Raw genomic sequence first — 25020 nt, 5'->3', positions numbered from 1 at the left:
TGGGTGCCCTCCTGGCGAGTAATGGCTTCTGTTTGTTTGTATGTCAGAGCGGCTAAGCATCTTTAGAGGTGACCATTGGGTGGCACTCTAACCTTGCTTTTCTTCTTCTTACAGACTGGCTCTTCTTCTGGAGCTGAGATTGGAGCATCCCGCGAAGCTCTGGTGAGTCCTGCGTTTGTGGGGTGGGGGGTGAGGATCAAAATAATAACTTTGCTTTCACGTAATTCAACTCAACCAGGTATGGGCTGCATGTCCATGTGGTTGCTTTTGGGGTTTTTGACCAGCTTGTTCTCTTGAAAAGAGCATCTGTTTGGCCACTTCTTTTCAGGGTCAACTCCTTGGTCTCAGACAGAAGGACCTAAGTATCGCTATGTGTGGTACTCTCTATGTGACCTCTGAACTTTGATCTTTAGTGACCCCTCCTCCTTATCTTTTCCTGGGTGAGCAGAGGGTCATCTCCAACCACCCATGAAAGACTAGCTTGCTCTTGCTCAGAGAGTTTTCTTTCGAGGACTGTGGCACGTAACCGGTCTCTTCCGTTAGCAGAGAGTTTGTCCATCCGTTGATGAAAATGAAATGTGTGGTGTATGTATTGTGTGTATGCAGATTAACCTGAGAGGTAGTAGTACATCCAGCTTCTTCATCAGGGAAACCCTCTACTAAATCTCAGCCTCCTTTCATGCTCCTCATCAAGCAGACTTTGAGATTTCGGTGTTCCAGCTATAGAACAAAACATCATAATTAAGATTCCCAGACCCTACCTCTTTCCCCATTGAAAGGCCTCCCACAGAAGGCCTCCAAGGTGCAGAGGATTCTGGGATGTTTCACACATGGACCTTACAGGCCCTCAAATGTCTCACGCCAAACCAAAGGTGGGAGACACCTGTTTCCTTCCAGATGCTATTCTCATCACCACCTGTAACCACTGGCTTTGCTGGCTGGGGCTGGTGGAAGTTAGAGTCTGGCAACATCTGGAAGGATGTGAATGCTCCCCATAGATGAATGGAGGGAGAAACCGCAAAATCTCCAGATGTTCTACTACAACTCCCATCATCTGTGCACATGCTGGCTGGGGCTGATAGGAGTTGGAGTCCAACAACATCTGGAGGGCCAGGGGTTCCCCATCCCTGAGGTAGACCATTGTTTGCTTTTGCTGACCTTAGCTACCGTTTAATGCAGGGACAGAGACTATTGGCCTCTTAATACCAGTTGCTGGGAATCAGAAACGAGGAGAGTGCTGTTGTGCTCAGGACCTGCTTGTGGGCTTCCCATTGGGACATCTGGCTGGCCACTGTGAGAACAGGATACTGGTTGGGGCCACTGGTCTAATCCAGCAGGCTCCTCTAGTGTAGCTTCTGCATGACTGGATAGGCTTGCAGGTTCTAAGCAGGCACCGAAAAGTGTAACAGGTCTATGTCTGTCATTTCCATTCATTTGCTAGTAGGACGAAGCTCAGACGGAGCTCCAGATTTGCTGCCTCGCGTGCCTTCATGCTCTTGTCTGCAATATTTTTTAAGTAAAAAAAAAAAATTAAGGCTGTTTCTTGCTGATGCAAGTACCTATGCTTTCGCACTGATTTTTCTTCTCCTTCTTCCCAAGGAGAATGGCAGGCAGCTCACTCTCTGCCCCCCACCCTGTGGGCTGACAGAAATTACCTTCTGTTTAATTAACATCATCTCCCCTGCTCTTTATATACTGCTTCATAATTGCTCCGAGGAAAAGAGGAACGCATCGCAGCCATATATCTATATATAGACATAGATATAAGATAAAAATAATTCGTTGGGAAAAGGTGGGGGCGGGGGGGGGGAATGCAGCACAAATCAAGAAAATACAAAATAAAATTCAGTGTCCCTGAAATATAATCTTGATCTCACAACGAACCTTCATGCATGTGAGGGTACGATGGAGCTCATGTGGAAAAGGAACAGGGGCTTTCAATCCTGCTTCCTTTTTAATTAATTTTTTCCGCTTACTCCCTCTCTGTTCCTCTTGTAGCCTCTTCATTTCTGCTTAGGTGTCGTCATCACTTTCAGCCACGCATCCGTAGAGACCCTTTTAACTAATCGGCCGTTCGCTCCCCACTTACGGCCTGACTCGCTGGTCGTTCTGTGCCGCAGACCTCTAGCGTGAGCTTATTAGTTACCCGGGGCTTCCTGCGTTTGAATATGCATCATATGTAGGGCTGCATCTGATGGCGGGTCGGAAATTACAGCTGGTGCAGAATTTGGCAGCCAGGTTGCTCACTGGGGTAAGCCAGGTTTCAGAATGGTTCCCGGGAAGTTTGGATGTGTCACTGAGCAAAACGAGCGCTGTCCCACCTTCCCCAGCCCCCATTTCGAAGCGGGCTAGCATCCCGTTGCACAATTGAGCAGGATACTTTGGTTAAAGATGTTGCAGCAGCTTCTAGGTTCAGGTGTCTCTCTTATACTTTTTTTTTTTAAGAAGAAGTGGGCAGTATTAGAAAGCATGGGTTTCTCAGTATTGGTTAGCCTTAACAGTTGAGAAAAACTGCCCCTCGCCCCTGGGCAGGTATGTAGGAACAAGTCTTTGGAGGGAGAGAGTTGTGGAAATGACCTCCTCCCTCCCTCCAAATATTTTGCAAGCATCATTGCATTTACCTTTCCAAGCTTCTGTCCCATTAGCTTGAGAGCTAGAAACTTTAATCACGACCATTTATTCAGCCAGCGAAACAAAACAAAAAGTCCTCTCCAAACCACTGCCGTAGTTCATCAAAACCCAGCCCAGTCCCCTTGGAGTAACCTCTGCGATCTTTAATAGCAAGCTCTGCTTCTAACGGAGGCAGCAGCGCCCTTTGTCCGCAGCGGTGGCGGCAAATGGACTGAAGCGGGCAGGCGGGGGGGGGGGGCTGTAATCTACGATTACTATTATTATTATTATTTTTAATTTTGGCCTCTCATTTCCCTGCTGTCGGTCTTGGCCCATTAAAATTTCGCCTGGACGCTCCGCGATGGGAAGTGTAACCTTGTGGTTCTCGGAGCGTCAGCAACTCGCTCTGGTGCTGTTTACAGCCAGCGTTTGTCATCCCTTGGCATGGGATCAGCTTTCTCCTTGAGTCCAGATGCTCAGTGACACAGCCCGCCGTCTCTCTCTCCCCCTCTCCCCCCCCACCTGTGTCTCTCTGCTGCCCAATTTCCCCCCTCGATCCTTCAAGCACTTGTGGAATCTAAACAGCCTTTTCCCTCTCTCCTCCCTTTTCCTTTCTCGGTTGGACATTCTGCTCAAAGCAAAGAGTTTGGCTCTGCGTAAAAAGAAATATTGGGGGGGGGGTTGAGGGGTGGAACTGCACTTGATCAGTGGAGATAAAAGCCTTTTCTCTTAGCAATAAGACTGTAGAAGCTGTATCTTTCGGGGGCCTGGGTCTACTTTGCATAGAAATAGAAAACGGAGCACTAATTCTGCTTTTTCCCTTGATACCTGATTTAAGAAGGTATTATTTGTTGCGATACCTGAAAAACTTGCTTGTTCTTTGCAAGTTTCCAGGGGCAAAGCCAAACCTATGGCCCATGCAGCTGCATAGTGGTTGTTCACGGCTGGCAAGTTCCTGCAAAGTATGATTCTTATCTGGATTTGATTGTATTTCAGGACCTATTATTGACTGCTCCACCGTGCTTCCGTGGTATCATGATCTTATTATCTGTAGAACTGTTTAAAGCCTCTGCAATAACCACTTCTCCTCTCTGCATCATTTTCCTTCTAATAAGTTGTGGACCATATGATTTCGAACATGAGGCAAGCAGTTGCTCATTTCTGCACCTCTCAGACATCTGCATTGTTATATGTAATAAAGTAATTTCTTTTTTAAAAAATGCTAACTTCTGAAAAGATCATAGGGAAAACGGACCCTGCGTTTATCGTTTATTGGAATGATAAAAGTGCAAGGCTTGGATCAATCCACATGCATTATTAGGACTTAGATGATGTACAGATGATTGATCATTTGGACAGGAGTCGGAGCAGTTATTGTTGCCATCTTTAAAGAGGGATTTTTTTTTAAAAAAAATGAAGGGTTGGAAGTGAGGGCGAGATGATACATACTTGCTCAGCGTATTATTTTCACAGTATATATTTCTAATAAGAATTTTGGATTTCTTCTTATCCGTAGGATATTTTAGACACTTGCACATATCGGTTGAATGATAATGTAAGGCAATTGTGTACAAAATACTACATAGATAAGAAACATTATTAAGAATAGTAAATAAATTTACTATTTATAAATATATTTATAAATAGTAAATAAATTTACTATTTATAGTAAATAAATAAATAAAGTTCTGCACCCAGCTCCACATATATTCCACCTTACGTAGATTATACAAATTGAGGATGTTTCCATTATGATAAATTTGCAGGGCCTGTAGGAGATGAGTCATTGTGCATGTGTGCAGAGCCTTGTAAAAGAGTACCTAAAATGATCAAGAAGTTGTTGTTGTTGTTGTTTATTTAATTAATTAAATTTGATGCATCGTTCCTGTAAAGAAATACAAAAGCATTTGGGGCTTTTAGGGGTTATTCACCATTCTCAGAATGATTTTAACCAGGGGTCAGCAACCTTTTTCAGCCGTGGGCCGGTCCACCGTCCCTCAGACCATGTGGTGGGCCGGACTATATTTTGGGGAAAAAATTGAACAAATTTCTATGCCCCACAAATAACCCAGAGATGCATTTAAAATAAAACCACACATTCTGCTCATGTAAAAAACACGCTGATTCCTGGACCGTCCGCAGGCTGGATTGAGAAGGCGATTGGGCCGCATCTGGCCTCCGGGCCTTAGGTTGCCTAGCCCTGATTTTAACTATCTTCCCAGGGAATTCTGGGCATTGAAGCTCTGTGACAGGAGTAGGGGGCGGTTCTCAGCACCTTTAACAAACTACAGCTCCCAGGAGCCTTTGCAGGAAGCCATGGCAAAGTGGTGTGATACTGCTTCAAAAGTGTAGTGCATGTGGGGCCCACAGCGTGCCCTGTCTCCGATGTGACAGCCCTCCTGATATTTGAAGAATGTTAACCTTCTTTTCTCCAAGCGAAGCATACCGTATTCTTCTCAACTGCTCCTCATCATACTTGGTTTGCAAAAACCCCTCTCACCACAAAGCTCACTTTTATTTTGACCTGCACCACCAACCTTTTCTAGATTAAGGTTACCAGACGTCCCCATTTCCCGGGGACAGTCCCCGGATTTACAAATCACTCCCCATACAAAATCCATTGAAGTTGAAAAGTGTCCCCAGATTCATTGAAAAAAAATCTGGTAACCTTATTCTAGACCTGATGGAATCTCTCTCCGCATTCAAAACCCACAGGAACCTGCCTGAAGGAATGCAAGGCCATTATAAGCCCATTAGGGTTACTGCTTGCCCTAGAGGTCGCTGAGCTGATAGCATCTCTCTGGCTGACAGTCCTAAATTATCCTAATGTTTGACTGGGGGCTCTGGGTTGGTTGCCCACTGACTCCAACTGTCTGGGAATCCCCGCACCGATCAGAAAATATATATAGATATATAGACTTTTAGAAGCTCACTGGTCCTCTCTCTGGACTGTTCAAAGCGAACCTTGGGGAAAATATTATGCAGAGAACTAAAAAAAATTTTTTATTGTGGAGTTCGGTTTCATTGCAGAAGGGAAGGGCTGCAGCCCAGTGGTGAAGCATCCACCCTGCCTTCAAAAAGCCCCAGGTTCCTTGCAGCATTTCCAGGTAGGTCTGGGAGCAACTCTGCCTGAAATTCTTGCGGAGCCACTGCCAGTCAGTGTAGACAGTACTGAGCTCAATGGGACAATGGCCTGAGTCCGTAAGAGGCAGCTTCCTATGTTTCTATGAAATGTTGGGAAGGTAAACTATGGAACTCACTTCCACAGGACGCAGTGATGGCCACCAGCCTGATGGCTTTAAAAGAAGATTAGGCAAATTCACAGAGGGTAAAGCTCTCAGTGGCTACTAGTCACAGTGCCTGTGCTCTGCTGACATCACCAGAGGCAGCGGTGCTCCTGAACATCAGTTGCTGGAAACCACAGGAAGGGAGAGTGCTCTGGTGTTGATGTCCTGCTTGAGAGTTTTGCACAGGCATGTGGTTGGCCTTGTGAGAAGAAGATGCTGGTCTTGGGTGGGCCTTTGGTCCAATCCAGCAGGGATTGGACCTAATAATAATAATAATAATAATTAATAATAATTAATAACAACAGCTTTTTATTTATACCCCACCCTCCCTGGCCAAATATGAATTACAATAAAATGTAATAGAAAAACAACAACAACAACAAACGGTTAATTAAAATACAGCTTAAAATGCAGCCTCCTTTTAGTAGTAGCCCATAAATCAAGACCATAAAGGGAGGAAACATCAGATATTCACCCAAGCCAGCTATCCATGCTGGTCCTACATGGGCCAGCAAAAAAGCCAAGGGGAAATTTATATACCAAATCCCATATAAGGGGTCAGAGTGAGTCTAAGCCGAAGGCCAGTCAGAACAGCTCCATCTTGCAGGCCCTGCGGAAAGATGTCAAATCCCGCAGGGCCCTGGTCTCTTGTGACAGAGCGTTCCACCACGTCAGGGCCAGTGCTGAAAAGGCCCTGGCCCTAGTTGAAACAAATCTAACCTTGAGGCTTGGGACCTCCAAAGTGGGCATACCAGGAGAGGCGGTCCCGTAGGTACGAGGGTCCTAGGCTGCATAGGGCTTTAAATGTCAAAACCAGCACCTTAAACCTGACTCTGTACTCCACCGGGTGCCAGTGCAGCTGGTAAAGCACTGGATGAATGTGATCCCGCGGCAAGGACCCCGTAAGGAGCCTCGCCGCGGCATTCTGCACCTGCTGGAGTTTCTGGGTCAGCTTCAAGGGCAGCCCCGCGTAGAGTGAGTTACAATAATCAACCCTGGAGGTGACAGTTGCATGGATTACTGTGGCCAGATCAGGGGGAGAAAGGTAAGGGACCAACTGTTTAATACGGCGGAGATGGGAAAATGCCAGCTTTGCTGTGGCTGCAACCTGCGCCTCCATAAAAAAGGGAGGTGTCAAAGGTTACACCCAAACTCTTGACAGAAGGCGCTGGCACTAATTGAGCCCCCGCAAGAGATGGGAGTTGGCCCCCCCAACCCCATGTCCTCCCAACCCAGCCAGAGGACCTCTGTCTTCGAAGGATTTAACTTCAACCAGCTCCCACGCAGCCATCCAGCCACAGCTTCAAAGCATCTGGTCAGTGTGTTTGGGGCCCAAAACTCCGGACAATCTGGGCAAGGGGGTGCATAAAGATATTGAAAAGCATTGGGGAAAGGATTCCGCCCTGTGGCACTCAACACACCAAGCAGTGCCACGACAACAACTCCTTCCCTAGCCTCACCCTCTGTCCCATATCTGAGTCAAAGGAGCGCAGCCATTGTCGGTCTGTGCCCTGAATCCCCATGTTGGCAAGGCGGTGGTCCAAAAGTTCGTGATCGACCATGTCGAAGGCTGCTAACAAATCTAAAAGAATCAGCAGTCCTGACCCGCCTCGACCCAGCTTTTTACGGAGATCATCTGTTAGGGCAACCAGAGCCGAAATGGTCCTATAACCAGGGTGAAAGCCGGACTAAAATGGATCCAGAGCCGATGTTTCATTCAGAAACCTACCAAGCTGTTCAGCAACCACTCTCTCAATTACCTTACCCAGGTACGAAAGATTTGAAACCGGGCGGTAATTGGATAGATCTAAAGGCTCTAGTGATGTTTTCTCAAGGTTTGTTCTCAAGGCTGTTCTCAGGAGCTCAGAGCTGTGCCAAGCAGACAAGTCCATCTCTGCAACGGTGTGGACTAGAAACTTACAGAAAGTTGGTGGGTGGGGAGAGAATAAGGTTTGTAGAAAGCCCCGTTGCAGTACATGCTTAAGTCTCTTAGCTCTCTGCATTGCACGCCCACCATCAGAACGATGGAATATGGCTTTTCCATCTTGTGCCAACTTCTTTTCATCGGCTGTTGGGAAAACACATTAATCTGGCAATCTGTTTTCTGTGATGCTTGACCTGTTGCTTGAGTACTGAGCTAAATTGTTCTTCTTTTCCTTTCTTTCTTGGTTTTGTCTATTTACTGCTGACTCTGTTCATTGAGTGGCTTTTCTGTCTTTTTTTTTTTTTTTGCCCCTTCACCCTCCCTTCCCTGTGGTCCGTGCAAAATGCACTCTTTTAATCTGTCGATTCCTTTTAATGTGTTGACCTGGACAAATTCATGCGCGCGCCCTGTCCGCGGATGCAAATGTACTTACCGAGGGAGCATGTTTAAAGGGGAACTGTCAGCTCTGCTTAACTCGCCTGGCCTCAGATCAATAGCAGCGCTTCCTTGAAATTCCCCGCGCATCCCGACAAGACGTTGTAATTGAATGCAATCCGTCCCTGCCTCCTCCTACCTTGTACAAAAGGTATGGCTGACAAAGGTATGTTAGGGCAGCCCATGCCATGGGGGTGACTGCATGCCGCTGGTTTGATCACCAGTGTGGTGCAGTGGTTAGAGTGTCTGTCTAGGCCCTGGGACACACCGGGGTTCAAATCCCCACCGCATCACAGAGCTTTCTGGGTGCGGCCTTGTGCCAGTCCATTGCTTCTCAGCCTGACCTACCTCGCAGGGAATTAAATGAGGAGGGGGAGAACGATGCATACCACCTTCAGCTCCTTGGAGAAAAGGGTGGGACATAGATTCAATAAGTAAATGAATGAAATGTGACCCGTGGAAGCCTTCGGACTTGCCTGTGTAGATTGGTGCCGCTCACCTGAAACTGCCCATTTGGAGAATTGGCTGCACACATGGGAATCCGCTTGGCCCCCATTTGTGTGAGTTTCTCTGTTAATTGCAGCTTGCGAGGGGTCCAGGGATCCCAGGCTATACACCGCTTGCCCTATAGAGGGCAGCAGCTGCCCATGGTTCCGAGGGAGACCGGCCCCTAAAACGTCTCATAAGTCTTTTGTGGGATTCCTAAAAGGTCTTCCCTTTGTCGTAGGGCCACTTCTGTACTTCAGCGCTGCTTTAACTCATGCCATGGAACGATTCCCCTTATGTTTTTACCTTCTCCTCTGCCCTTTTTTCAACAGCTGGATCCTATAGCCCTTGCTTGAGAAGACTGAATTTATTGGGTCCATTATGCTTCCCTGCCCCTTTCCTTCCTTTTGTCCTTGCCTCCTACGGCATGAACTTCTTTATTTTTAATTTATCTACAGTGCCTGACTGATTTTGTTTAAGCTGCTTTATAAAGAAAGGAAATAGATCTGCAGCTTCACAAACCCTGGTTCGCGCTAATCTGAGAGTTCCTCCTAACCAGGGTTTGCAAATACCCAGACTTAAAACTCTGGTTAAGATGGGTAACTGGGTACATAAGAAGAATCCTGTTGCTGGATCAGGCCAGTGGCCCAAGCAGTCCAGCATCCTGTTCTCACAGTGGCCAACCAGAGAGTGCTCTGGTACAGAGAGAATGCTGGATCAAGGAAGGGGGAATTCAAACCTCAGAGGCGGCCATCAAACCATGTCCTGGTTTTAATCTCTTAACTCAGGAATGGGGAACTTTTGACCCTCCAGAAGTTGCTGAACTACAACTTCCATCAGCTCCTGCAAGCATGGCCAATAACCTGGGATCATGAGAGTTGTAGTTCAGCAACATCCAGATGTCCAAGGGTTCCCCACATCTGTCTTAACCAAAGTTCAGGTGTGTGTGTCAGGTTTTATACAGAATTCTGCAGCATCCTCAGTGTCCATGCGGTTTAAGTGGAAAAAGTTTGGCAACTGCACTAAGTAGCTTACAAATCTAAAGTTTGCTGTGGTTAGGCAGGTGGCGTTACAGCAGAGGGAGTGGAGGGTCAGGCAAGCTGGGTGAGCACCCTACAGAATTCTCCTTATCTGTGCTGCTCTTTTAGAGATGGGTATCAGTTTGCTACTTCCCATTTAAAAACACTCCTTTCTTCCCTCTCATTTCAGTCACCCTTCCTTTTTCATTTTCCTCAGACAGGCTCTACATATTTAGCTCATTTAATCTTTGCCTCGTAAGTCAAGGCTGTAATTGACAGCCCTGTCATGAAGAGGGGGGGGCGCGTGGGGGCGTGTGTGTTACTCTGGTGGATAGCATGCTTTGCATGCAAAGGTCCCTGGTTCAATCCCTGGCATCTCCAGGTAGGGCCGGGAAAGACACCCCATCCCTGATCTGAGACCCTAGAGAGCTGCTGCCAGTCAGTGTAGACAATACTGAGCTAGATGGAGCTCTGTGCAAAGCAGCTTCCTATGCTCCTCAGGGGTGCAGTGATTATAGGTGCAGCCACTTTGCTGAGATTGAGAATTATCATCTGTGCCTTCCACCACACCCCTCTTTGGTGTTCGGGCACCACCTTTCTCAAACCCTCAGCTGCCTTGGTCCCCTTGTAACAGTGGCGTTGTTGTAATAATCATCATAATCTTCGTTGTCATCGTCGTCATCTGTATATAGGGCATTCATGCTCAAAGCACTCTGCGGTGCATTGATTCAGATTGCATCACCTCAGCAAGGTCCCATTGTAGGTTACAGCAATTTAAAACAGCTAAAAATTTATTAAAGGTAAAGGGACCCCTGACCATTAGGTCCAGTCGTGTCCAACTCTGGGGTTGCGGCGCTCATCTTGCGTTACTGGCCGAGGGAGCCGGTGTACAGCTTCCGGGTCTCTGGTGAACTAGAGCAGTGCACGGAGACGCCGTTTACCTCCCCGCTGCAGTGGTACCTATTTATCTACTTGCACTCTGACGTGCTTTCGAACTGCTAGGTGGGCAGGAGCTGGAACCGAGCAACGGGAGCTCACCCCGTCGCAGGGATTTGAACCACCAACCTTCTGATCAGCAAGCCCTAGGCTCTGTGGTTTAACCCACAGCGCCACCCGCGTCCCATGAAAACTTATTACCTTCCCCAAAATAGGGTGGGTCCCGAAAACACGCAACTCAGGCGTCAAAGACCAGCGTAAAAAAGGTTTGTGCTAATTTATACCACTTTAACAGTCATAGCTTGGCCCCAAAGGATCCCCTCGCAGAGCTACAGTGCCTGGCCCCCCTGACAAACTGCAGGTATGAGTGGTATGAGAGTGCTTTGCATGTAAGCCGGTCGTGTCTAATGCTAGTCCTACCCAGAGTAGACCACCTGAAATTAATGGGCATGACTTAACTTTGGTTCATTCATGCCACTGTGATTTGGACTGACTAAGATGTAGCCCATGGTTTTGCCGTGACCGCCAAACTCCTTACAAGCAACCCTGCAGGGGAGATGCACTGTAGGCTACATTGCAGAAGGAGCAGTTGCGGGGAAGCGACTTGTCTGTTCAGGATAAAGTGAGCCCAGTGGCTTCTAAACCAAAAGTCTTATCTAGTCCAGTATTCTTGCAGTCAGGGCCTCACAGTAGTAGTCCAAGGTTTAGATGTTCCTTTGATTGTCCTTGAATCTTCCTGCCACACTTTCCATCCCCTCCTGCCACACCAGTGTGGCGTGCCACACTGAGAACCACTGTACTAGATTGTCTGGCCCAGTCTGCTCTCTCTAGCCCTCAGGACTCTCTCTAGGCTACACCCCCTTTCCCCAGGCCACACTCCTACCACCAACCCTGCTCTGTTCCCTTCCTGAGCCTTTTGCCTGACTAGAATGCATCCTTGAGCTTTTACCTGCCTGGGTGGAGGATAGAGAGTAAATTTTCATTTTCTTGCCCCACACAGTTTTGCTTGTGGCCCCTGGAAAGTTGCCTAGATGGTAATGTGGCCCTCTGCCTGAAAACAGTTTCCCCCCTCTGGTCTAGTTCCACTTGTCTCAATAAAGGCATGCTGTATCTGGCACGCTTGATAAATTTGTGCCACCTTCCTCTTGATGCTCATCAACCACCAAGGAAGCCTGTTGCTCCTTTGTCCCCCAGCTGATCCAGAAGTGAGCAGAGCGGACATTTCTGTCCTCTGTCCTCCCTTTTCTCAGACTCAGAATTTGGTAATTACACCAAGGATGGGGAACTTTTTTCCAGCTCAAGGGCTACATAGGCAACCTATGGGAGGCCACATACCAGTGGTGGATGGGGCCAGAGGCAAAAGTGGGCAGAGCAACGGATCAGACTTTGCACAATGCGTTACATTGCAGCCATAGTGATGTCAGTCATTTCTACACCTACACACACACACTATACCAATATCCAACCAGGCAAGGAACAGACATGATCAAAAATCACTCAAGGCAGGCCACTGACAGGTGTGGTCTGTGGGGGGGCAGGGCAGGCCTGAGGTGAGTGCTGAGGGCCAGATGGAAAGATATGGAGGGCCACATTCAGTCCGCGGACTGAAGGATCCCCACTCGGGTATTACAATGTAGTCACTGACCAGCAGCACAGACAGACTGTTCTAGGGGCCAGCCACAATGTTGCACTGAGGCCCTGGAACATTATTGGGAGGCAAATTCTCAGTTGCCCACAGTTGCAAAGAGGCTCGTAGTCTTGGAATTTCCTGTATGTCCTGCCATGGGGGATAGTGTGTGTGTGTGGGGGGGGGGGGAGCTGGAAAGAGGCTGGTGTGTGTGTGGGGGGGGGGATCCCCGTCTGCTTTCTGGAAATGGGAGGCAGGCAGGCAGCACTCTCGTGCTGTGCGATCTTTCCCCCTGGCAAAGGCTCATTCTCCAAAGCATTACATGTATTACTGCAAAGCACGCAGCAGAAAGAAAGGGAGCGTTTTATGAAAGGGGGTAGCAGAGGAAACATTATGGCCAAGACCTTTTATAGCTTTTCCCATTATTATGGTTTAAATCTTGACGTGGTCTTTATTTGCAGTGACAGTGGGACCAGTAAAGAGGAGAGGCTTTTTCCGCCTCCCTCCCCCACAACCTCATCCCTCCCTCTCTCCGTCTTCCTCCTTGTTCTCCTGCCGAATTTCCCACGCAGGGTTATAGATCATAAAAAGCTTGCGAGCGGACTTTGCGGTCCGTCTGACACCAGCTTCCTTCTCTCCCCACCCTCTTATGTCGCGGAAGTTACAAGCAGGGCAAGTCGCTGCTGCGGATGTCTGAGATCTGCACGGAAGTTTTCATTATCGTAAAAAGCGTCGCCGCCTGAGTTTTCAAGCCCACTGTCAGATGGGAGTGTTTTGCTCTGTAAATAGTCCAGGAAGCCTTTTCAAAGGGAGAATTGAGGGTTCAGGATGGAGTCCCCCCCCCAGCTCCTGCATAGGTAAAGTTTGCTGGGTAGTATTTCTTTTTTTTAAGTAAAAACAAAATAAAAAATAAACAAAATCCTTCCAGTAGCACCTTAGAGACTTTCTAAGTTTGTTATTGTTATGAGCTTTTGTGTGCATGCACACTTCTTCAAATGAACAGGCACAGAAAAGGGATGCGTTGAATTTTAGTAGGACAATCTCACCTGTCTGATAATATTTTCACCTTCTACCTTTAAAAAATCCCCCATTTGAAATTGATAGAAAACCCATGTTATGTGATTTTTTAAAAAAATAAATAAAAAGACATACACACAGGGTTCTGGTTATTCACCCAGCAGATAATATATAAGGTTATATGGTTAGCAAATTGCAGACTAATAAAAGCCTAAAATACAGGGATTAAAACATGCTCATATTTTGTTTTGTTACACACACACAAATGCACACACAAACCCTTTAACAAAGGCTCTGTGTTTTCCTTCATTGAGAATCAAGATTTTTTTTAAAAACTAAAAAAAATAATTATCAGAAGGTTTACAGTTGTATTTATTTATTTTTTAGTGTAGTGAAACAGAGAATGTACATCTGTGTCCAATTACAAGACAAATAATAATGATTTAATATTGGAGGTGTTTTTTCCTCTGCCCGTTAAAAATATATTTATAATACATAATATTATTTGCTAAAGTTAGAGGTAGTATTTCACTTGATACAATCAATGGCTAAAAACATAAGCCAAAAGCGTAGGTCGCTATAAAAACTGGAAAGCTAAGTTGTGGACAAAGTTTTTGCTGGACCTTTGAGGAGACCTTAAGACTTATATCTATTCTTGCCTTTGACTTTCTCCCAAAGGTTGTCTGTGTGTTTTAAACATTGGTCTGCTTTGGTTAAAATCTGGTGATTTGGAGTGGGCTGTTTTGTTTTTTATGAGCAGCTGGTTTCTTAATATTTTATCTACAAGTATCTTTATTGCATTTTTTCCCTCTTTAAGTGCCAGTTGCAGGGGGGGGGGGCGGAGAGTTTGCTCTCAAAGGCAGCATTTAAATATTTTCCATCAGGAGTGGGTGCCAACTTCAAGCTTGTCTGATTCTACTTCTGTGTACCTTGCTTCTACTAGAACTCAAAGATCCACCCAATCAGATCTAGGTAGAGAAGACCCACCGCTAGAATGGATGAACTGGGTGCTTCTGAGCACATTCTGTACCTAGGAATTTGTTTTCAGTACCAGGACTGAAGCAAATTCATAGTTCTTTTCACATAGAAGTTCACTCTTATTTAGCTTTCTTTGTACCTAGCTGGGGAATGTTTGTTGGGCTGTTTTTGTTGTTTAAGCAAGAGGGAGTCGGACCCCGCCGCCATCTCCTGGAAACCATTCTGAGGTGCTCAAGGAGATATCTGAATTACCTTTATTTATTTAATAAATAAAATTGCAAACGGACAATGAGCTGAATTGGGCCTACCAATGAATATGCGGCACATTAGTATGAAGGGATTCTAAATCCCGAGGGTCAAGTATTTTTTGCAATCAGCCGAAAACTTGGATGAAGTCTCCTTTCCTCATTGCATAATAGTCTATCCTCCAGGTAAGCCCTAAGGATGGTAGAATCTGAAAACCTTGCTGGAAGTTTAGAGCTTACTGGTGTCTATGTGTCGATTAGGCAAGGCTGGATCTATCAATAATGGTTTCTCTCATTTTTCCAATCTGAAGTTCAGTTTCTTACATTTTCCTACATCTATTTGCAAATTTATTTATTTTAGTCCACATGAAAATTAGTCAAGTTTTTAGTGCAAAATTTATCCTAACAAACACATTTTTTGTATGTTGTTTTGCCCAAATATGCACATTTCTGTAAAACAAATTTCCCAAATATAATGCATTTTTTAAAAAAATGTTCTTTTCTCATTTACAAAACACTTTCTTTGTTAACATTGCTCGGCTGGAGAACTGCATTTCAAAACCAAGTGCAAATTTTAGAGGCTAGGGCTGTGTTATTCATGTATTGTTTCTGAAAGTACAAATTTGATGGGTTTCTTTTTAAATGCCAACCAAATCAAATTTGTCCTCCATTGCTAATGAGGATGCTATTGTCAGTGACATGGGTTTCCGGGAATATCTTGAATTGGAAAAGTTTTTCTATGCAAATTTAAAGGAATTTGCACCAAGGAATTTTCAGTTTGCATCAGATAATTTTCTGGTGCTCTAATTTGGCATGGTTATTTCACTTTTATTTAGTAAACAAAGCTAAAAAATCTGTATCTATTGATTTTGCTTAATATTGTAATTGGCGCCTGCTCATTGGCACCGCTGAACTTATGCAGCAGAAAATTTTCAGAGAGAAAATAAAGCACTGGAAGAATTTCTTCCCCACACCTCACGTTACCATGCTAGAGAATTGTGTGTCACTCACAGCAAAGTGATCCTGGAATGAGATATCTTGAGGGAATTCTGCAGGAAAATTCTCTGTTCAGGATACCTTCCTGACAAAATCTATGAAGCCTTCTTTCATTGCAACACAAAACACAAGCCTTTTGCTCTAGGTCTGTCACATCAGAACAGCTCATCTTGATTGGGATTCTATTCTTTAAAAAGCAGCCAGCAGCAAAAACGTCACAGGTTTGTCGAGGAGAGACGCTGGCAATTCTCAGCCAGAACTGGACTTCTCTCTCCAACTTAATTACATAGCGGTACTAATGGCAGGCTGGTAAATAGCGACTCGCCCAGGGCGAAGAGTGGCTGCCTGCAGGCGAGCCGGAACAAATTCCCTGTGAATTGGGTGAGAGTGGCTTCTTTCGTTCTTAAAAGATTTATCTCCTGTCCGTCAGCGGAAGTGTTTTTGCTCCCCGGGGTTTGATTTTAAAAACAACAGCAATTAAAGCACTAAAACTGGGGAACGATAAGATGAAGGTGCAATTAAAAGCAGCAGAAGCAGTCAAGGAGAGGGCAGTCAGAGGGAACCAATTCAAATAATTAAAAAAGAAAAGGGAAAATAGAAAAAAAGCAGTCCTTGCTCAAGGCTGAAAGGATATGCAAGGTGGTACCAGGAAAGTCTTTCTGGGGAGAGAGTTGCAGGGGTAGGAAGTCCATAACTGTGCAGTTGCTGCCTTCCCCATCTCAGAAGTTGGGCGGGGGGAGGTACCTGTGGAATAATCCTTCTCCTATTATTATCATTACATTAATTTCCACATTGCTTCCAAGGAGCTCAAGGTAGGGTAACATGGTTCTCCCCCTCTCCACTTCATCTTTATAGCAACTCTACATGGTAGGCTTTCTCTCTCTCTCTCTCTGTGTGTGTGTGTGTGTGTGTCCCCATCCGGGTCCTGGCACATTTGTGACTGGGGAGTCCAGGTTGTTTTGGCACAAGTGACTTGCATGAGTTGCTCTCACTATCACTGATAAGTGCTGGTCTCCTGAATGTTTTGAAACCGTAAAAAATAAAAATAAAACAGGTGTGCATAGGTATTAAATGTGCTGTGTGCTAGTAACTTTTGTGGATTCATTTGGAAGGGTGACTATTGAGTTTACATAGGACATAAGTTACCCACCAGCCTGGAAAGAAACTTCTCCTGTGTTCATCACATTATTATTATTATTATTATTATTATTATTATTATTTGTATTGCCTGTTGCCATGCTTGTAACAGAAATAAAATCGCCCCTTCAGGTGGTACATCCTCTCCCCCTTTCTGTTTAGCAGAATAAATGGACTTCTGTCATGAGCTGCCCTTTTAAGATCTCCTACCCCTCAAGAAAGGAGTCAGCCCTAGATAAAGACTATAGTTCAAAGGGAAAGCATCTGCCTTGCACACACAGGTTTAATCTCCAGGTAGGAGATGGAATATGACTCTACCAAAGGCCTGGAGACCCGCTGCCAGTCAGAGCAGGCTTCTTCTCTTCCTGTGATCATGTGCGGACCCTGTTCAAGTCCCCGGACGTCACTGGTAGCAGGCAGGTCCACAGCGACCGGCTGCTCAACCGTGAACTTTCCCATCTCCCTCCTCTTGCGAGCCGGCCAAGGGTGCTGCCAACTCTTCCATTTAGCTGGCGATCCCGTGCATCCCTTAAAAGGGAAGGTTTTAATCTAGCTGGCTGCTACCAAGTGTTAAAACGGGAGTCCTTTTATTTATTTTTAGCTGATGTGCCCCATTGAGTGTTTGCTGAGTGTTGCCTTCTTGCCTTCAAACCTCCCTCGTTCCTTTCCGGGGGACTCTGTCGGCTGCCCGAAAAGCCCACCACGGCGGGGCCCAGCCGCTTCCCCTCCTGGCTCGGCGAGCTGTCATCTCGCGGCGATGGTTGCAGAAAAGGATCTGTATTTAAACAGCAGAGCAGCCTTGGGATCTCCCAAGCAGGGTATTAATGCTAATTCATCCGCTCGCCCCCCTGCCGCGCGCGTTATTTGTTTAAATCTGTAGAATCCCACGGTGCGTTTATATCCTCGCCAGAGTGAGCCTTCGTTCCCTGTAATTATTTAACATTATATGCTGATATAAATTGTAACAGTTAAAGAATGGTAATGAGTAAGCCCGTTTGGGAGGGAGGGAGGAAAACACAAACTTAACCTTAGAAATGGCAGAGTCAGCTCTCTTAAAACAGCGGCCAGGAACTTTGCAACAACAACATTTCCCCCTCCCCAACACTTTTATCTCCCCCCCCCTTTTGTCCGCTTCTACAAGATTGAGCCGTTGATCATGTTACAGGGATGCCGTCTTGCGTTCAGGCCGAGAGAAGCTGAGAAATTTCACTGAGCTACGGACCTCCCCTTAAGAGTTGGGAACATAGGAAGCTGCCTGGTCCACCTACCTCAGTATTGTCTACACTGACCGGCAGCGACTCCCCGAGGTTTTAGATAGGGAGTCTTATTCCATCTCCTATCTGGGATTGAATCCGGGACGATATGCGTGCAAGATAGAAGCTCTACCACTGAGCCACAGTTTCCTCCCAGGGCTGGCTCCCATCACCGTGAAAGTAGGAAATCTTTAACAGCGGCAGCTAGTAATAGAATAACATTTGTTTTTCTAAACAGAAAAGGGGAGAGAAGGTACCACCTGAAACCAGTTTGATCTCTGTTACAAGCACGACAATAGGCACTAATTATACAATGGGGGTTGGGGATGGGGGACTGTAAAGGACCTTTTCAAACCAGCAGGAAATTACCTCCCATGTACACAAGCCATTAGTCAGCCTTCCAAATAAATCCACAAAAGTTACTCATAGACACATACACACACGCGCGCGCACACACACACTGTCACTTGTGCAATACGTAGGTTGCTGGCACACCATTGGACCCAGCAGAGTCGGCTCCTCCACTCTCTGCAGGGTGTTTTGCTGCTGTGGTGTTTTTGTTGCAAGACAAATGAAAGCAGGGGTTAAGCTTACAATCTGTCAAAAGGTGTGTGGTGTTGGCTTCCCCCACCCCAATCCACTCAGCCACTTAAAATACATCCTTTTTAAAGAAAACAAAAACCCACAAAGGTTTGTATCCACTGTTAGGCCTACTTAGAGAAGACCCATTGAAATTAATGGGCACGGCTAACTTTGGTCCATTAAATTCATGGCTAACTTTTGTTCTGCTTTGAGCAGGGCTTAGTTGGATAAGGTCCTTCCTGAAGATGTTATGCTGCTTCAGATCATTGGTTTATCTAGCTCAGTATTTCCTACAATGCCCGGTAGCATCTTCCCAAGGTTTCGGGGCAGGAGTCCTTTCCACACCTTACCTGTGGTCTGAACCTGGGTCACACCTGCACTTAACATTTTGAAGCACATTTAACATGCACATGGCTCCCCCCTCCCCCCCAAAAAAATTCTGGGGACTGTAGCATGCTTCTCACTGAGCTATCATTCCTAGCACCCTAAACAAACAACGGTTCTCAGAAACAGGAGAAAAAAGGAGGAATAAGTTGTCTGGAGGTGAGCAGCTGTCAAAAGGGAAAGGCAGTGTGCACTTCGAAAGAAACTCCTGCATCCTCCCCGGTTTCTGAAAGGAGGAGAGAGCGAAATCGTTGAGGTCTGGAGCAAAAGCTACTGCGAGATTTGCAGAGTGCAGCGTGATGGTCGGTCGAATTGCTTTGGCAGGCTGGACCAGTGCCAGCCTTCACCACAATTCATACTGTGTCAGTTTAATAAATGCACTACTTAAATTATGAAATTACAAAAGAAAAAAGAGAATGCACTTATTCAGACTCTTAATACATTAAAAATAAGGCATTAAAACACTAGCTTTCTCTCCCCCCCCGCTCCCTTCCTCCCCCTCCCCTCCTTTCCAGAATCAATAATGAACAGGAAGGCTTGTAGACATTAACAGTCATGGACATTCAAACTCTTATACATAAATTATCTGAGAAAAATGCACATAAGACTTGAATAATGTAAATACATTAATGCATTTAATAATTTAAACATTAAAGCGTAGGCAGGAATTCGCGGCAGAGGCTGTTCTGAGATAAGGAACGGCCCTGGAAGTTGCGTGTCCCGAGATCGATGGCCAGTTTCCCCTTGAGAAAAGTCTCGGGTGGGGTGGGGTGCGGGAGTCATGCGGCGAGTGTGACCGCTTGTCCAAAGCAATCCCAGGACGTCCACCATTTTTATCTTTCATCTTTGTTTTGCGGTGCCCCCGCCGGCGCAACCTATCCTTCACCGTAGCAAGCACAATTCTCCTCTGAAGGTGCACCGAAGTTCTTAAAATTCCTCTGTGTTCTAACTTCATCTTGTGTGAAATCTTGCCGTTCTGAGGAAATAATAGTGGGACCCACCCAGAATGTTGCGTCTTTCTCAGGCCAACTATGCGCCATGCGTTTAAAGCAGCATGATACCTCGTTAAATTGTCGTGGCTTCCCTTGAAGAATCCTGGGAACGGTATTCTGTTAAGGGTTCTGAGAGTTACGAGGAGGTTGCTATTTCCCCTCCTTAGAGCTGCAGTTCCCAGAGCAGTTTAACAATCAGACCCTCTTCCCTGGGGAACTCGGGGAATTGTAGCCCTGTGAGGGGAATTAGGGACCTCCTTGCAACTCTCAGCACCCTTAACAAACTACAGCTCCCAGGAGGATTGCTTCGGGGAAGCCACATCTATAAAGTGGGTTAACAGTGCTTTAGATGTCTTTAGAGTTGGATGAGACCTCTAGGATCATTTAGTCCAACCCACTGCAATGCAGGAATCTTTTCCCCAACATGGGGCTTGAACCCATGACCCTAAGATTAAGAGTCTCATGCTCTACCAAAAAGAAGTGCTTCCTTTTGGTTTGTCCTGAATCCATTGGATGCCTACAAATTCTGGTGTTACAAGAGAGGGAGAAAAACTTTCGTCTATGGCGTGCATAATTTTATACATGTATACCATGTCGCCTTGTACTTGCCTTTTCTCTAATCTTAAAAAGTCCCCAAATGCTGCCAGGGCCTGAGTGCAACAGCAAATCTCCCTGCAGAGATCCAAGCTTCAGTTCCTGCAGACTCTCGGGATTTACTGGATTGTTAAGGCCTCTGTTGCCCTTCACACTTTGCCTATAAAAATGCAGGGAGAGTAGTCATGTCAGAGCCCTGAGAGAGCCTAGCTTCGGGTTGGGTACGGGCATATAATTGCAACAGGGATAATAATCTTCACAACGCCCAAAATGATCTGCACCCTTGCCATCCTGATTGATTGGCTCCTTAGGAAGTTTTGGGGATTGGCCGCTTAGACTTTCGACTGGCCTTCCCCAAACGAGGTGACGTCAAGATGCTTCAGACAGTACCCCCCCCATCATCTCCGACTGTTGGCTGTGCTGCCTGGGACTGATGGGAGTTGTAGCCCCACAACATATGGCGGACACCCGGTTTGGGAGAGGCTGCTCAGGACCTTACCATGGTCTGCGGGTCCATGTCAGGATGGCTGGCACAGCAGAGCAGATCCGCCTTCCTGGTTCTCATCCATGGTTCTCTGCAAGAGCTGACCAGCGCAACCAAACTCTGAAGGTGGGGCTTGCTTGGGAATCGGAAAGACCTAGACCTGCAAACTCACCAGAGGGCCGAAGTTCTGAAATCCAGGTAGTTCAAGACCAAGGCCTGATGCCAGCTCCCGTTCTGGTAGGAATGTACATGGGAAAGGGACGTAGCTTAATGGTTAGCAGCCGCTTGGCATGCAGAACATCCTGCATCCAATCCCTGGCATCCCCAGTTAGGGCTGGGAGAGACAGTGAGAGAGCTATTGCCAGTCAATGCACGAGGCAGCTTCCTATGCTGCTATTGAAACCAGCCTTTTCTACAGAACAATGAGGACTAGAATCTTACTGCTTTGTTTTTAGGGAACGGGTTGTAGCTTAGAGATCGATTTCAATTGCCGCATGCAGAAGGTCCCAGGTTCAATCCCCTACATCTCCAGGTAGATCTGTCTGTCTTGCATAGCTCTCCAAGGAAAAGGGTCACCTGCTGGGTGAGCCTTTTGCCAGGTTTCCTTTGAGTGCACAACACTCCCCCCCCCCATCTTCCAGGTTCATGCAGCCAGCGGGGAGCCTGGCACAACCCAGAGCTGGGCAGAGGAGGTCCCTAATCTCATCAGAAGTGCTCTTAGCCCGTGTATGCGGAGGCCACTGAGCCGAAATGGCATCTAGACGGCCTTGGCCCTGATCGAATCACTCGTTGGAAGTCCACCTAATTAAAATAGAGCTTCATTTTTCTGAGCCGTTGTTTGGCAGGAATTCGAAACGGGCCTAACCCAATTTCTGCGTGTTTATGAGCCCTTTATTATATCAGAAGTACTTTTCTGTAAATGTACAGGGCCAGTGGTAAATGAATTGATCTCCAAGCATAGATGCACTGTGGACTAGCTAACGATTTCTCTTTCTGATTTCCCTCCACTCAGTGGACTGACTGAGCTACACTGGGTGGGTTGTTGGGACTTGTTTTCTTTCTTCACCTTCACCTTCCTCTCCTCCCCTTTCGTAGGAAGCTGCCTTTTACCGAGGCAGACACTGGATCCATTGAGCTCAATATTGTGAGCACTGAATGGCAGCAGCCCTCTGGGATCTCAGCCAGTGAATCTTTTTGTGCCCTACCTGGAGATGTTGGGGTTCTTCTATCCTACTGGGGTAGCTCAGTCGATAGAGCATGAGTCTGAGCCCCACATTGGGCAAAGGATTCCTGCATTGCAGGGGATTGGACTAGATCAGGGGCCAGCAAACTTTTTCAGCAGGGGGCTTGTCCACTGTCCCTCAGATATTGTGGGGGGCCGGACTATATTTTGGAAAAAAAATATGAATTCCTATGCCCCACAAATAACCCAGAGGTGCATTTTAAATAAAAGCACACATTTTGCTCATGTAGAAACACCAGGCAGGCCCCACAAATAACCCAGAGATGCATTTTAAATAAAAGGACACATTCTACTTATGTAAAAACACTGATTCCCGGACCGTCCTCAGGCTGGATTTAGAATGCGATTGAGATGCATCCGGCCCCCAGGCCTTAGTTTGGGGACCCGTGGACTAGATGACCCCTGTGGCCCCTTCTAACTCTACAATTCTATTATTCTATGATTCTGTATGCAAGGTGGATCATGGGAAGCTACCTTATAACTAATCAGTGGTGAAAATCCAAAGCTCTTATTAGTCAGAGGGGTTTCACAGGAGCGGTTTCCTGCAAAACATTCTAAAAACACAGAAGTGATTTTGGAAGCAGCAGCTAAGGGCTGCCGTGAGTTAATTGGTTAGATTAGTCCAATTAAAAGCCTTTTAGTTGGCTTAAAAAAGGTGTTCCACATTAGCAAGGCCGCATTTTTTAAAATGTTTCTTTTAATGCAAAAACGATAGCTGGGAAGCTACCCCTGAGAAGAGGCATCTCCTCCTTTACATGAGGAAAAAGGGAATGCTGCCTCTTAGATAAGGCTAAAAGATGCATTCTGTCTTCTGTGTGCTTATGTTTGGGGGGGGGCAGAAGGATTGCCACCTCTTTGTTGCTGGCATCCATCTGTCTCGAGAGACAGTGGAGTGCACCGTGTGTGTGTGTGTGTGTGTGTGTGTGTGTGTGTGTAGTCAAGCTGCTGCATTAGCAGCACCAAAGTGACTTTCCCGGGGTGCAAGCCTGGGCAGTGTACTGTATATGGAGGTCCTGGGCTGCCCAGACCACAAGAGCCCCCTCTTGACCAAAGTGCTATCCAACCACCTTAGGGACTCCATTCTGGATTTGTGTGTAGGATTTTGTCCATAGCCCTTTCCCTTCCCGAAGATATCCCTCAAAGCAGCGGAGGTTTAGGGTCAGAGTTTTCCTTCTCCTAGATGTGCTACCTTCCTATTTTGATGAGCCCCATCTGCCCCTCACTTCTGTCTACAGCATGTGCAGAAAACTGCCTTCGCCGTTGGACCCACTGTTGGTCTCATCTGCTCAATCCGCCAAAGCCTGTCTTCACATGCAGGGGAAGTCCCCAAGTCACGTAGGGTTTGAGACCCATCAGCTACTGTCACCTGGCTTAGCCGGCCAGTTGAAGATGTTCCCAGGGTATGGATGCTGTCTCATGCTGACAGCTTCTAGGAGCCGCAGGTGAGAGCCGAGTGCAGGGTGGGGACCAAAGGTGGACAAACTACTCCAGAAGGGGCATGACATGTCCCCCACCAGAGGTACTACCCTCCCCTAACACCCAATACACCCCATGCATATCACCTTTAAGGTACGGCTAAAAAAGGCGTTCTGTGTGTGAGAGTGGGGGGGGGGATGCCTCTTTTAGTATTAAGCTAAAAGATGCATTCTCCTGTGTGCTTGTGAGAGAGAGTGAGAGCAGGCAGAGTGCCTCTTCTATGTACTAGCAGACCAACTTATCTGTGTGTGTGCAAGGGAGAGGGAGAAATGGAGGATTTGTTTATTGTAAGATGATGCTAGAAGAGGCATTCTGTTTTCTCTGTGACCGTTTGTGAGCAAGAGAGTGCAGAAGGGAAAGTGTCTCTTCCAAGGTCACAACCATTTAAAGCACATGACTTCCACCAAAGGATACCGGGAACTGTAGTTCACCCCTCACAAAGCTACCATTCCCAGCACCCAGGAGTCTTTGGGGGAAAGTCATGATAAAAGTGGTTTGATTCCACTTTAAATGTGTAATGTGGTTGGGGCCTCAGTTGGCCACATCCCTATAATTCCGATAGAATATGATGCCTCTCGCCATCATGGGCAAGACTTGTGTGCCTGCTCCTTCTGCTGACCAGGTTGGCTCGGAGCTTTGGGGCTCCTGGGCTCCTTATTTACGGACCCTTATCTTTAAACCAGGCTTGGCCCAGACATCTGTTCTAAGGGTTGGGCCAGACATCTGTTCTAAGGGTTCCCCAAATCATCCAGAGCAGAGTTGAGGAGGACGTGGGGGAAAGACCCACTGTGCAAGCAGGAAATCCTTGTGCTGATGGGACGCGTTAGTTGGAGGTCTCCCGACACCTGCCCTTTGGAACTCCCTGACTATTGACATTAGGCAGGTGCCATCACTGTACTCTTTTTTTGTTAAAAATCATTTTTGTTTATTCAAGCCTACCTGGATATGCAGATATGTATAATGCTGGTGTGTGATTTCCCCTGTTTTTAATTTATTGCTGATTTTAATTTTTGGATGTTTTAACTTTTTTTACCCATAATTTTATTGTTTTGTTATTTTTGTAAATGATTTTGAGGATCTTTTTTATTTATTTGGCAATCCAGCAGTGGATGCATTTCATTAAATAAATAGGCTAATAATAATACTGGGAACCAAAAATAAATTTCTTGTACTCTGCTACTTCAGTTATTTGCAGGGGGTTGGACTGGATGACCCCCACCCCCAGAATCCCTCCCAACCCTACAATTCTTTGATTCTATGCTTTCACTCTCCTTGTTAGAAATAATTCCTGTTTCTGTTATATTTACTTTGCTTT

The 25020-nt window shown here is 46.3% G+C and overlaps 1 protein-coding gene across 1 annotated transcript in view; it reads left to right on the top strand.

Moving 5' to 3' along the window:
• The window catches only part of PEX14 (peroxisomal biogenesis factor 14), a 113905-nt gene that overhangs the window by 11709 nt on the left and 77176 nt on the right, over positions 1-25020 (top strand). The window contains exon 2 of the mRNA XM_033156203.1: positions 115-162. Within this exon, the coding sequence (XP_033012094.1) occupies positions 115-162 (48 nt within the window). The remainder of the gene's footprint in view (positions 1-114; positions 163-25020) is intronic.

This window comes from Lacerta agilis, chromosome 8 (genome assembly GCF_009819535.1).
Source record: "Lacerta agilis isolate rLacAgi1 chromosome 8, rLacAgi1.pri, whole genome shotgun sequence".
Taxonomy (NCBI): Eukaryota; Metazoa; Chordata; class Lepidosauria; order Squamata; family Lacertidae; genus Lacerta; species Lacerta agilis.
The sequence above is the reverse complement of the archived record's forward strand: the minus strand, read 5'-3'. Positions and strand labels throughout refer to the sequence as shown.